Source organism: Pongo pygmaeus, chromosome 6 (genome assembly GCF_028885625.2).
Source record: "Pongo pygmaeus isolate AG05252 chromosome 6, NHGRI_mPonPyg2-v2.0_pri, whole genome shotgun sequence".
Taxonomy (NCBI): Eukaryota; Metazoa; Chordata; class Mammalia; order Primates; family Hominidae; genus Pongo; species Pongo pygmaeus.
The window spans coordinates 64,943,619-64,958,662 of NC_072379.2; the positions used below are offsets into that span (position 1 = coordinate 64,943,619).

A 15,044-nucleotide genomic window follows, 5' to 3' on the forward strand; every position below is an offset into this window, starting at 1 on the left:
GGTGGGTGGAATGTTCCCAAGCATAGACCAAGTGTATTCTGGAGTCACAGCCATTGCAAAAAGGTAAGCCCTTGTGCACTTCTCTCATATCCTCATCTAACTTTAGTCCCAATACCCAGTTGGTGTTGGAGTAAGTAGTGACCTCTGACATTCATACACTTACTTCAAAATATTTATAAGCAGTTTCCAGCATTTTTCTCTGAAACAAATCACAATCTTTTTTGTCTATCAGTTTGTCTCCATAAACACGGGCAGATTCATGAAGCCACAGATGTATTAAATCAAGTGGACCTTTTAAACACTCAGGAGAAGCAAATAAAATCCCCTACAAGGCAAGAATGGGGAAAATACCTTTAATTCAGAGGTTGATGACATGCCAAATAAGTTTAACACTTTTTAAACTAAAACGTGAACTTAGCAAACGGTTAAAAGAAATATCATCAATAGTAATGTGCGTGTTTGTGTATAAAAGTAGGTTTACTCTTCGATAAGTGCAATATTTTAAAATTTTAGTACGCTTATACCCATTTTTAGGTATGCAAGTGAGACCATTTCAAGTGCCAGCACAGGCACTAAATATCACATCTGAGTACTTGAGCCTATTAAGCCTTACAATGGACTAAGTTTACAAAACCAGAGTACAAACAGCTAACGTGAAAGTCACAGAATCATATTTTTTTTACTATAAAATCACTTGATATCAGTCTAATCATTTCACAGATGAAGATTACAAGACCAAAAGTCAAGTACCCAGATTCATACTTTATGGGTAGATCTGGGTCTAGCACCAACACATTGTGACTCCCCTGCTCACTCATGGTGCTTTCAGTATCTTAGATTCACATCCACTCACTCCTCATGGAGAGAGGCAGCTTACTCTGGATGCACAGGAGAACAGTAAGGGAGTTGTGGAGAATTGAGTTGCGAATGGCTAAAAAATTATTTGGTAGTGTCAGGTGCAGCTGACAGGCAGGATATGAAGGGTGAGCAGGCAGTCCTCTCATCCCATTTCACCTATGACCTCTCTTCCCTTTCCTTCTGAGATTAAAATGCTGCTTTTAAATAGCACAGTATTAAGCAATCTTTCTGGCAGGAGCTAGATACACAGACATGAAAAGAATTGCTCCGTGTTCATAAGAAGCTACTGCCTAATGCTGTGTTATGGTTTTGAGGCAGTTGTGGAGTGATACTGAAAAGACGGTTACAAAAATATCAAGATTTCCTATGGAGTTTTCATATTTCATCAATATACCACCTCTGTCACAAAAGAAATTTCAACCATCCATTTTTACTGTACAGAGTAGACCACATTAGTTGGATTTAAAAAAAATAATTCCAGACTTTCAATTTCCTCTTCAGAATTTCCTAAGCCAAATACACAAACACTGTCCTTTTACCAGGTAAGCAAGGTAATTTTCAATATTAAACCAAAATGATACAACAATTTAAAAGTTACTATTTCTCTTAATATATGTTTAAAATCACACATAAATGCCTTATGCAAACACATGATCATTTATCCTTCTTACTTGGCACTCAAAACAGTAAGCACTCACTCACTCAATCTAAAGAGCCCAGACATCTACCTTTGCTTCCACTGCCAAGTCACAATATGCCATGGCCTGAATGGCCCCTACAATTCATGTCTTGAAACTTAATTGCCAATGTGACAATATTAACAGGTGGGGCCTTTAGGAGGTGACTAAGTCATGAGGGCAACGTGATCTAATGAAAGGGATGCTGGGCATTTGCCCGATTTGCTCTGTCCTTTCTGCCCCGTGAGGATGCATCACTTAACGCATCATTTTGGAAGCAGAGACCAGGCCCTCACCAGACACTGAATCTGCCAGTGCCTTAATCATGGACTTCCCAGCCTCCAGAACTGTGAGAAATAAAATTCTGTTATTTCTGAATTACCCGATCTCAGGTATTTTGTCACAGCAGCACAGACAAAGACATCATATGACCTGAAGAGAAGCACCGTTCTCATTGATGAAATGGGAATAATAAACCTGCCATACTTACTTCCTGAGAAGTTTATGAGTAAAGTTAAAGAATACATATAAAAGTATATAGCATAGTTTTAAGCTGTTTTATAAAGGAACACCGTTAACAGTATGGTAATGGTTTGGATGTGTGCCCCCTCCAAATCTCAGGTTGAAATGTGATTCCCAGTGTTGGAGGTGGGGCCTGGGGGGAGGTGATTGGATCGTGGGGGCAGATCCTTCATGAATGGTTAGCACCATTCCCTCCGTAATAAGTGAATTCTCACTCAGTTCATGCAAGATCTGGTTGTTTAAAAGTTTGAGGACATGCCCCCACTCACTCTCTTGCTCCTGCTCTTGCCATGCAAAATGTGAAATGCTGGCTTCCCATCACCTTCCACCATGACTGTCAGCTCCTGAGGCCCTCACCAGAAGCAGATGCTGGGGCCATGCTAGTATAGCCTGCAGAACCATAAGCCAATTAAACCTCTTTTCTTTATAAATTACCTAGCCTCAGGTGTTTCTCTATAGTGACGCAAAAAATGGGCTAATACATAGTATTATAATTATTTCTCTACTCAAGAGGCATAACATAGAGCAGTCAAGGTACCTGGAAGACGTTTGTTAAATCTCTCAGATTAAAGATGTAGTGGAATTTAATAGCCGTGGGTAAAAAGTTAAACATCATTGTCTGATGGAATGCTATTGTTGCCTGGATCAAAGCGGGGCCACTCCTGAGAACTGATGGAGCAAATGCTTGCTGTTGGAAATGGAAGCTAAAGATTTGGCCATAGATGGTGTTTAGTGCATCCAAAGATGGAAAATTGAATGCAAACACTGTGAAATGTCTCTGAAAAGAAAAACAAATATAAGAGTATAAGGATTATGATTGTACCAGAAAATTGCAAAGACCTGATTTTTTCACTCCTCCCTGTATCCAGGCCCATTACCATGTAGCTTTTTAGTGCTCCACTCTGACTCTGGGGTTGGCCATGTGATTTACTTAAGCCAACAGAATGAGGTGGAAGTGAGTGTGCCAGTCGTTTTCAGAGGTGTATATTTCTACTAACTTTGTTAAGCCTCTGATTTTGCCATAAACTCTACAGGCCCTAAAGTATGAGAGACACATAAAGCAGGGCCATGTTGTCACAGTCATTCCAGCCAAAGCCACATCAAATTAACTGACAGTTTATCCCTAACATGCACAGATGAGCCCAGCCAAGATCAGCAGTCACTGAGCTCAGTCTCAGCTGAGTCCAGATGCATAAGCAACCACTGTAGGCTACTGAATGTATGTTGGTGGTAGCTGTTGCTGTTTTCATGATTAAAACACTTATATGCATACACAAAACCTGCACACAAATGTTTATAGCAGCTTCTTTACTAATTGTCAAAAGTGAAAGCAACCAAGGTGTCCTTCAGTAGATAAACAGATAAACAAGCTGTGATGCATTCATACAGTGACTACTATTCAGCAATAAAAAGAGATGCACTATCAAGCCATGGAAAGACATGGAGAAATCTTAAATGCATAGTTAAGCTATGTGGGAAAAAAAGCCTATTTGGAAAGACTACATACCCTATGATTCTCACTATATGAAATTCTAGAAAAGGCAAAATTTATAGAAACAGAGGAAATGTCAGTGCTTAAGGGATTAATATCCAGAATACATTGAGGCCTTCTAAAACTCAATGACAACAAAATAACCCAATTTAAACATGAACACAAGACTTGAATAGACATTTCTCCAAAGAAGATACAAAAATGAACAAAAAGCACATAAAAACATCACTAATCATTGGGGAAATGCAAATCATAACTATGAGATACTGCCTCACACTCATTAGCATGATTACTGTCAAAAAACAAAACAAAACAGCAAATAAATGTGTGGGAGGATGTAGAGAAACTGGGACCCTGATGCACTGTTGGTAGGGAATAAAATAAGGTATAGTTGTCATGGAAAACAGTATGATGATTCCTCAAAAAATTAAAAGTAGAATTCTGATATGATTCAGCAATTGTATTGCTGGGTATACACTCCAAAGAATTAAAAGCAGGGTCTTGAAGATATATTTGTTCACCCATGTTCACAGCAGCATTATTTACATTAGCTAAAGTGTGGAAGCAACCCAAGTGTCCATCAATGAATGAATAACTATGGAAAATGTGGTAAATACATGTACTAGAATATGACTCAGTTTTAAATAGGAAAGAAATTCTGCAATATGCCATAACTGGATGAACCCTGGACATTATGCTAAGTGAAATAAGCCAGCCACAAAAAGACAAATACTGGATAATTCCACTTATATGAGGTACTTAAAATAGTCAAAATCATGGACACAGAAAGTAGAATGGTGGTTGCCAGGGGAAAGTGGGGAGGAGAAAAAGGGGAGCTCAGTGGGTAGAGTTTCAGTTTCACAAGATGAAAAGAGTTATGGAGATGGGCGGTGATCTTGGCTGCCCAACATTATGTATGTAGTTAATATTATTGAACTGTACACCTGAAATGGTTAATGTGGTAAATTTTATGTAACATGTATTTTACAACAATAATAATAGTAACGAAAAGACAAAAGATCAATTGTTATCAGGGACTCAGAGGGAAAAGAGAGAGGAATGAATTGGTAGAGTACAGAGATTTTGGGGCAGTGACTCTATGCTATATGATACTGTTAACAGTTGATACTTGTCATTCTACGTCTGTCAAAAGCCCCTGGAATGTATAATACAAAGAAGGAATCCCGATGTAAACTCTGAACTTTAGTTAATAATAATGTGTCACAATATTGGCTGATCATTGTAACTAATACAAGATGTTAATAATAGGGTAAAACAAGTGGGGGCATTAAGAGAGTACATAGGAATTGTTTGTACTGCCAGCTGATCTTGCTATAAACTTTGACATAAAAAATAAAGTCTACTAATTAAAACAAAAAGGCTTATTAGAACCCCCGTCTGTTGTTAGTGGGAGTAAAATATGGTACAGCTGCCACGAGAAACGTGCTTAACAAGATGTCCCATAGGAATCCTAATCTGTACTCGAAAGCAATACAATACAGACCTACAGTTTTTGAGAGCAGTATTCAACACCCTACCTGTAGCCTGGGATTGATGGTGAAGCTGCCCACCATCGGATTCATGCAGGCGACATACTGGCAGTTGTGGATTTCTTTAAGCATCACCTTCTGTCTATCATACCTGAAAGACAGAAAACAGAACCTTAAATCCAAAAACTGGAGATGACAAAACAGCAAAATCTAAGAGTTCATAAAGGGCTTCATCACAGATTATCTCCTTATCTTTATAATCACTCTGTGAGGTTGACCTAGTGAAACTTATTTGAGAGACAACAAAACTGAAGCTCAAAAAACTGAAGTTGACTTAGCTCATTTGATGCCAAAAATCAAGATCTGGAGCTGCGTCAATGTACTATTACTATTACTGCTTATTGATTCTTATGTTACTCTGTAGAAACTATCTTGTACCCACAGCAAGACTCCATGGATGGGCTGGGAGCTGTCCTTGTAGTTAATTGTCAGGGATTGCAGACTACAGTGCCCAAACATTTACACCCTGCCAAACAAGATCAAATTTCTCTTAAATAATTTAGTGTGAGTTAATTCTTAAAGAGGACATGATTTCTGGACAGTCTTAACATTTCTGAGATACTTTTCAATCCAATCTTCCAAAGATACAAAGGGAAACTATTCCATTTAATATGATGAAAAGAGATACAAAGTAAACCCAAAGGATATTCCTTAGAAGAAACTGGGGATAACTGCACTTGAATTCATCCATAATAATTATTCATAATAATTATTCATTCATAATAATTACTATCCATAATAATTATTAGATTTTGGGAAAGAGTAAACTACAGAGACTTGCTTACCAGTGTCCATAATCAATATGCTGCCGGATCAGGGTGTGAGGCTGAACAGTGCCATATAAGTCCACTTCAGGCATGTTCATGTCATCGATAAAATAAATCAATTTTTTATTTCCTCCAGGACCATAGTTATGACCAGCTTTTTTCTCTAGGGGTTTCTCAAGAATTTCTGAAATAAACATATATTTCTGTCCACCAATCAATAGAATGTAAATGTTTGTTTAGTCATTTTTCTCTTGTTCTTACCTTCTTCTGCTGATTTCATCCACCCCATGGTTTCAGGTATCACCTCTTAATAGGTTAAGAGACCTGAGATGTGTCTCTGGCCCCTCCTTTTGTGTTATGCTCTCCTGCCAATCTCCCTCCTGTTGCCAGAAGTCATTCCACTTCTCCTTTTATGGAGACTGCAACATGCGCAGCATGACATCACATTGTCCATCACAGCTCAAACAACCCAATTGCTGATCTGTGTACTTCCTCCCCTGTACCCATTCTATATGGCCACTGCTGGTCCAGCTATGGCCTGGTCTCTCAGTTCTCTTCTGTATCATCTCTGCAGGAGAGTCTGGGAACAGCTCAGGAAAGTCTCCCATACCTGTCTTCTTAGGCTGCTGGAGTGCGGAGGCACAAGAACAGTGTGTGTAGACACTATCCACGATGTAGTCACTATCCGTGAATACATAAAGTTACATTTCTTCCTGTGTCTATATGACTTTGTCTCTATTTTTTTAAAGTTCTGGGTGAAGAAAATCCAGAACAGTGTGTGTCTGAGATGTAGTATGTAATTACTTGTTGACTTGCCAAACAGACTATAAGTATTTTGAGACCAAGGAACTATGTCATATTCATTGCTATACCACCGACAATGGCCACAATAAATACTTTTTTAAATGAGCAAATAAATGAATGAATGAACAAAGAATCATATAATAAATAAACACCTTTTCCAAGAGGCAGACCCACATTTCCAAACACTTGCCGGGCATTAATTCTTACTAGCCATTACCATCCAACGTTCAGCCAACACTAAATCTGCCTCTTTTCCAACTCAGCTTAACATCATCTTTTCCTCACTCACAATTCACCTCTTTCCTTTTGTCTCTGTGCTCCTGCTTATGGGGTTAACATGCCCAGTCAGGCAGATGCAAAGCCTCCAGTAATCTCTCTCTCCTGGTCCTGTGTTTGTCCAACCACAGCCTATAAAATGGTACTTCATATCATTTCCATATGTTCCCAACTTGCCACCTCCTTTTCTACAATTCCGGTCCAGGGTCACATTACATATAGCTCTTATACTACTCAGGGGGACTGATCTCCCCATCTCAGATCTCTCTTCTCAAAAGACAGTGCCCACCTTGTCAGTTCCTTGCTTCCCCATTAATGGTTCACCATTTTCCATCAAATGAAATACAGTCCCCTCAGTTTGTATCTCAGCATTCTCTATAGTTGGTGTGATCAACCATCGGTGGTTGCCTGGGATTGTCCCAGCTTTAACACTACAAGTCCCATGTTCCAGAAAACACTTTGGTCTTTTGGCGAACTGGTCACCCTATCTGCAGTATAACTCCAAATCAGTAGCTTAGCCTTTTCCATATCTTCCACCCAATCACTATGCTTCAGTCATCATATTCAATTCATTGAATGTGTCCCACAATTCTCTCTCTTCCATGTCTTTGCTTAAGCTGGTCCTTCTATCCTAATCTTCTTTGCCCATTTGTTGCCCCAGTTCAAATGTTTGAAATCATAATTCTCTTTACAAGTATACTGACAACTATAGCTCTTTCTATTCCTCACACTAATAGGCCATCTCTAAATCATATTCATGCCTGTATTCCTTTTAGGAATTAGCAAGATGCACTCACATCATAGGTAATTTGTTCAACTACTGAACTGTAGCCTAATCTTCCATGTATAAATCATAAGGTCTTTCTTTCATATCTGCAAATGAAAAACATACCCTACACAATGCTTGGGAAAAAGTCGGTAAATAATATGTACTTTCTGAATAGATGGATGAAATAATTGGCTCTTTTTAGGGGACAGGTATCTCAATACATTGCCCAGGCTGGACTGAAACTCCTGGGCTCAAGCAATCCTCCCACCTCAGCCTCCTGAGTAGCTGGATTACTAGCATGTACCACCACACCTGGCTTGAGTTCGCTTTCTAAGGGTTCCATTCATAAAGACAAGACCAAGTGATTAACAAAAAAGATGACAGAAAAATCACTATTGGCTGTTAATGATGTCAATGAGTAAGAAAATTTATTATTAGTCTCCACTGATATAGCTAAGAAAACAACATATATCCACATGTAAACAGATACCCCAGGAACCCACATTCAAGGCAACTCAGCAGTTTTAATAAACAACTGGACATGAGAGAGTCTGGCTGCCCCCCAACAGAGCCCCCTTTCCCTGCTGGAGATTGACTGGCCTTCTGACATCAGTTCTTTCTGTGATTTCCTCTCTACATCCCATGTCTCTTTTGCTCACCCTGCCTAACTCTGGGAATGCCCCAAATCTGTGTGGTTCTTTTGATTACATTGATTAGTTATTCAATAGTTCAAAATTAGTTCTAGTGATTTTAAGATTTCATTAATGACTCTTGGCTCTGTCATTTACTCAACACAGTTTTAATGAATTTCTCCTAAATTAATCTTTTATTTGAAAAAGTAACCAGAACCCTCCTTGAGTATACCCTTATATTGGTAAGACTCCATGCAATTAAAGGCAACCAGCGGTTTTGAGGTAACACATTAACACTATTGATGTATATTCTTGCTGTTCTAAAGCATAATCACCCAAATAAAGCCATGAGTGACATAGAAAGCCAAAATCACAACAATATTTAAACAATGTATATTTAATAAGGATGATAAGTACAAATTCATCTGAGGCCCAAGCAACAACTCTAAATTCTAGGGAAAGGCATTATTAGTCTTTTGGGCTGCATGTCCCCACCTTGATGATTTTTGATGCCTTGTTTCTAGAAAATAAATAGGTGCACTTACTTTGCAGAGCTGCGGATGTTGTGTAGTAGTTGAAAGGCACACGGGATACTATGTAATCCTCAGACAGACTTGCCAATGTGTCACCTACAAAGACTGTTTTTCCCACTCCTGCATTTCCTACTAGCATTAGAGGTTTTCCTTTCTCAAGCAACAACTCCATGAAATATCTAAGACGAGTTGTCTCTGTTGTGTGAACCAGAACTGTCTGGGAGGAGAAACAGAATGAGACAAAGATCAGAAAGAGAGAGAGCGCGCGCGCACGAGAGAGGCATTCCAAAATTTTATATCGAACTCAACACAGTCACTTTAGAATTGAGATCCTAATAATTCATAGTTCAGATTAGCACCCAACAGGAGAGAGTCCACCTTATTTTCAATTTTGAATGGTCAGAGTTCAGACATTGTAGCTTGAGGAGAGCAACTGGATAATGCCATCAAAGTACCATAAAGTAAACAACTGATTTATCATTTCCAAATTAAGTACTAGCCCCCAAGGCTCCTAATTCCAAAACACCTACTCTCTGCCCAACATTGTGGTAAGCACAGAAGGGAATATAGTAAACATATAAGAAACTATCTACAACATTTCAGGAGATGAGAAAATGTTCAAGAAGTCAAGTCACACACAAATGAAAATTGGGACCAATGCCTTAGCCTGGTTTGTTTGTTTGAGACGGAGTCTTGCTCTGTTACCCAGGATGGAGTACAGTGGCGTGATCATGGCTCACTGCAGCCTTGACTTCCTGAGCTCAGGTTATTCTCCCACTTCAGCCTCCCGAATAGTTGGGACTACAGGTGCCCACCACCACGCCCGGCTAATTTTTTGTATTTTTAGTAGAGATGGGGTTTCACCTTGTTAGCCAGGATGGTCTCGATCTCCTGACCTTGTGATCCACCCGCCTCGGGCTCCCAAAATGCTGGGATTACAGGCTTGAGCCACTGTGCCCGGTTGATTGTGAGTTTTTTTAATGACTATTTTTTTGAGACAGGGTCTCACTCCTACACCCAAGCTGGAGTACAGTGGCGTGATGATGGCTAACTGCAGCCTTGACTTCCTGAGCTCAGGTTATTCTCCCACCTCAGCCTCCCAAGTAGCTGAGACTACGGGCATGCACCACCATGCCCAGCTAATTATTTTGTATTTTTTGTAGAGATGGGATTTTGCCATGTTGCCCAGACTTGTCTCAAACTCCTGGGCTGAAGTGATCACCTGCCTCAGCCTCCCAAAGGGCTAGGATCACAGGTATGAGCCACTATGGCTGACTCAACTGAATATTTTATACACAATTCTAGATCATCTTCATGTCTGAACATTTACTCTAGAACGTCATTTTAATTCAGTGATACTCAGAGCTTACTAAAAGACAGACTATTCTGTGCTACACTAAACAGTCCTAAACTACTCTTTAAAAAACATTCGAGCTGCATCTCATATTTTTTCCCTTTCTTGCTGCTAGTTGTCATCATTTGCTTTTAAATTTGTCTGCTGGCCTTTTCCACATATTAATACCAATAATTCACACTTACTTGGAAATGAGTATGTGGCAGGTACCATGCTAAGCACTTTACATGTATAATGTCATAAGACACCCATAACAAACCTATAAAGAGAGTTGTTATTTCAGAGGTCATGAAACTAAAGCTTAAAGAACATAACTCACTTGGTCAAGGTCATAGCTACTAGTAAGTGGCAGTACTTCGATTCAAACCCAAGTCTGTCAGAGCCTGACCTCTCTCTTATCTACACATAGAATGCTCTTCAGAGCATGGACTCTGGAGCCAGGCTGCCTGGGTGTGAATCCTGCTTTGCTTGTTTTAGTGTGACGAACTCTTGTTAGTTTGCTCAGGATTTCCCAGTTTTAAAATTCAAAGTCCAATGTTCCCGAAACTGCTTTAATTCCAGTCAAACTAGAACTGTTGGTCATCCTATACTTACTACCCGTATAGCTGTGGATATATTTCTTCTCTTTGTGCCTGTTTCTCTGTATGTTAAAAAAAAAAAAAAAAAAAGGCTAGTGACAGTCCCTGCCTTAGAAGATTGCCATAAGGATTGCATTATGTACAGCACTCAGTAAAGGGCCTGACATATAATGGCATAATATTGTATTTGCTATTATTATTGACTTTCTATGGTTCTCTTCTACTATATTAAGATGCTGTTAATTAAATAATCACATGTGGTACAACTGTGTGGAAAGAAAGAGTAGAAACTCCTCAAAGGTTCTCTGTTGAATACAAGATATCATCACTAAGGTGCATCAGTCTTGTGATACCAGTTTTCAGGTCTTCAGCAGTCTTGGTTGATTACAGGTTCTCAGCCTTCAACCAGCTAGATCATACTTGTAGGTAGCTGAATTCTAGGCAGCTTGAATAAAAAGCAAGATTTCCAAATACATAAAGTGGATGGAGCAGGCACTTTTGCCTGTTGGGACCACCATTTCCCTGCTTCTTTTTTTTTTGTGAGATGGAGTCTCGCTCTTGTTGCTCAGTCTGCAGTGCAATGGCACGATCTCAGCTCACTGCAATCTCTGCCTCCCGAGTTCAAGCAATTCTCCTGCCTCAGCCTCCCAGGTAGCTGAGATTACAGGTGCCTGCCACCACACCCAGCTAATTTTTTGTATTTTTGGTAGAGAAGAGGTTTCACAATGTTGGCCAGGCTGGTCTCGAATTCCTGGCCTCAGGTGATCCACCCACCTTGGCCTCCCAAAGTGCTGGGATTACAGGCGTGAGTCACTGCACCCAGCCTTCCCTGCTTCTTCCTCGCTGGGAGAGCCCCACTTTGTCCAAGTCCCCACCCCTCCCCCACATAGCCATGTGCTCCACAGGAAGCTCTGCCTGGCTCCTGCAGGATGTGAGGATTCATCAAAGCCCATCATGGCAGCCCCACTGCCCAGGCCTGAGACTGGGTTAGAGGTGGCACATGGCCCAGTCTGCAGAATTAGATGCAGGAGGCAGTCAGCTCCAGGCTTCTGAGAAAGGCTTCCTCACTCTTAACAAAAAGATATGAGAAAGTCCCTGCCTCCTTTGAAGTTGTCTTCTGGAACCACTAGAGACATCTTGAGACCAAAGGGATGGCTGTCTTAAATTGAAGTCAATGGTAAGAAATGTTAAGAAGAGCAGTACAGAAAGATGGGATGATCAGAATCCTTGGTGATTCCACCAGGTCACAGAATTAATCTGCATTGTGGTTATGTGACTTCTGAATTCCTTGTTCGTGAAATAATAAATTTCCTCATTGTTAGGGGATGAATTGTCTCTTCCTCAAATTTCTATGTTGAAGTCCTCATCTGCAGTACCTCAGAATGTGATGTTATTTGGGAATAGGGGTGCTGCAGATGTAATGAGATAGGATGAAGTCATACCGGAGTAATATTACAGGCTGATAATGTTGTGTCCCCCCAACATTCATGTCATGAAGCCCTAACCCCGGTATTTCAGAATGGGACTGTATCTGGAGACAGGGGCTTTAAAGAGGTGATTACGTTAAAATGAAGTCATTAGACTGAGCCCTAATCCAATCTGATAGGTGTCCTTATAAGAAAATTTGAACCCACAGGGAGATATCAGGGATACATATGCACAGGGAAAAGCCATGTGAAGATGCAGAGAGAAAGTGGCTATGAGGAGTGAGGCCTCAGGAGAAGCCAAACTTGCTGACACCTTGAGCTTGGACCGCTAGCCTCCAGAGCTGTGAAAAAAGAAACTTCTGTGGTTGAAGTTGCCCAGTCTTTGGTATTTTGTTATGGCAGGCCTAGCAAACAAATACAGTTGTCCTCCTTTAACCTTGGCGAGGTATGTTCCAAGGCTCCCAGGGAATGCATGAAACCACAGATGGTACAGAACTCCATATATACCGTTTTTTCCTATACCTATATACCTGTGATAAAGTTTAATTTATAAATTAGGTACACTAAGAGATTAACAACAGTAAAAAAGAACAATTCTGTCAGCAGCACTACTCTTGCACTTTGGGGTCATTATTATGTAAAATAAGGGTTACCTGAACACAAACACTGCAATACACAACAATCGACCTGGTCACCAAGACAGCTGGATGAAGGGATGGTTACCATCCTGGGTGGGATAAAGTGGGGCGGCATGAGATTTAATTCTGCTACTCACATCAGTGTGCAATTTAACTTATAAATTGTTTATCTTTGGAATATTCCATTGAGCATTTTTGGACCACTGCTGACCACAGGTAACCAAAACCTCAGAAAGCAAACCATGGATAAGTGAGAGACTACTGTACAGGTTTGCTTGTTTGTTTGAACTTTTATTTGTAAATTTATGCAACCAGTTTCAGAATATAGAGATTATTCTGTAGTTCGCTTTTTTCAATCAACATTATACTTTTGAGATATGCTGATATTGGTGTATCTAGGTCTAGGTAATTTTTCTTACTGCTGCGTAGATTTCCATTCTACTAATATATTACAACTTAGTTTTTCAATTTTCCTTTTTTTAGTTGTTGTCAGGAACAACATGGCCATGATCATCTTTCTATGCGCAGTTGGGTTTCTTTAGGTTACAACTATAATTAAATTTTTTGGATCACAGAGCTAAAATACGCTTTATTTTTTAAAAAAGTTAATTTTTAATTGACAAAATTGTATATATTGATTGTGTATAACCTGATGTTTTGAAATATGTATATACTGTAAAATGGCTAAATCCAGCAAATTAACATACGCTTACAATTCACATAGGTTTTTTTTTTTTTTTTTTTTTTTCTGAGACAGTTTCACTCTTGTTTCCCAGGCTGGAGTCCAATGGCGCAATCTCTGCCTCCCCGGTTCAAGCAATTCTCCTGCCTCAGCCTCCCGAGTAGCTGGGATTATAGTCACACACCACCACGCCCAGCTATTTTTTGTATTTTTAGTAGAGACGGGGTTTTGCCATGTTGGCCAGGTTGGTCTTGAACTCTTGACCTCAGGTGATCAACCTGCCTTGGCCTCCCAAAGTGCTGGGATTACAGGTGTGAGCCACTGCACCCAGCCCCATGTGCTTATTTTTTATGGGAAGAATACTTAAAATTTTTTCTCTTAATGGTTTTTAAAAAATACTACACATTGTTATTAACTATAGTCACCATGTACAATAGATCTCTTGAACTTATTTCTCCTAAGTGAAATTTTGTATCCTTTGACCAACATCTCCCCAACCTCTTAACTCCAGCCCCTGGTAGCCACCATTCCACTCTCTGCTTCTGTCAGTTCAACTTTTAAAATTTCACAAGTAAGTGAAATCACACAGTATTTGTCTTTCTGTGTCTGATTTATTTCACTTAATGTCCTCCAGGTTCATCCAAGTTGTTGCAAAGGACAGGATTTCCTTCTTTTTAAAGGCTGAAAGGTACAAGTTGAATATCCCTTATCTGAAATGTTTGTGACCACAGATATTTTGGATTTCAATTTTTGGGGGTTTTGGGACATTTGCATTATACTCACTGGTTGAGCATTCCTAATCTGAAATGCAAACTATTCCAGTGAACATTTCCTTTGAGCATCATGCCAGCCCTCCAAGTTTTTAATTTTGGAGCATTTTAGATTTCTGAATTAGAGATGCTTAATCTGTATGACATTGTGTGTATGAACCTCATTTTCTTTGTCTGTTCATCCATCGATGGACACTTAGGTTAACTCCATATCTTGGCTATTGGGACTAGTGCTGCAGTAAACATGCGAGTGCAGATATTTCTTTGACACGCTAATTTTGTTTCTTTAGGATATATACCCAGAAGTGGGATTGCTAGATCATATGGTAGCTCAATTTTTAATTTGAGGAACCTCCCTATTGTTTTCCATAATGGCTATACTAATTGATATTTTCACCAACAGTGTGCAAAGGTTCCATTATCTCATTTTCTTGACAACACTTGTTATCTTTCGTCTTTTTGATAACAGACATTCTAACAGGTGTGAGGTGGTATCTCATCGTTAATACAGATTTTGATTCTGAGAAGTGGCCTGCTACGGTAATAGGTACCTAAAAAAGTGGAAGTGACTTTGGAACAGGATAAGACGACAGGATAGAATAGTTTTAAGGTGCAGACAAGAAAATGCCTAGATTGCATTGAAGAGATTGTTGGTGCAAATATGAACATTAAAGAGGCTTCTGGTGAGGCCTCAGATGGTAATAAGGAATGTGTT

General features: G+C 39.7%; 1 protein-coding gene across 1 annotated transcript in view; it reads right to left on the minus strand.

The window, feature by feature from the left end:
• The window catches only part of DNAH11 (dynein axonemal heavy chain 11), a 355,283-nt gene that overhangs the window by 157,491 nt on the left and 182,748 nt on the right, over positions 1 to 15,044 (minus strand). Inside the window, exons 46-50 of the mRNA XM_063667481.1 lie at positions 8,893 to 9,097; positions 5,885 to 6,050; positions 5,088 to 5,190; positions 2,596 to 2,835; positions 164 to 325 (exon numbers count right to left, since the gene is read on the minus strand). Of these exons, the coding sequence (XP_063523551.1) occupies positions 164 to 325; positions 2,596 to 2,835; positions 5,088 to 5,190; positions 5,885 to 6,050; positions 8,893 to 9,097 (876 nt within the window). The remainder of the gene's footprint in view (positions 1 to 163; positions 326 to 2,595; positions 2,836 to 5,087; positions 5,191 to 5,884; positions 6,051 to 8,892; positions 9,098 to 15,044) is intronic.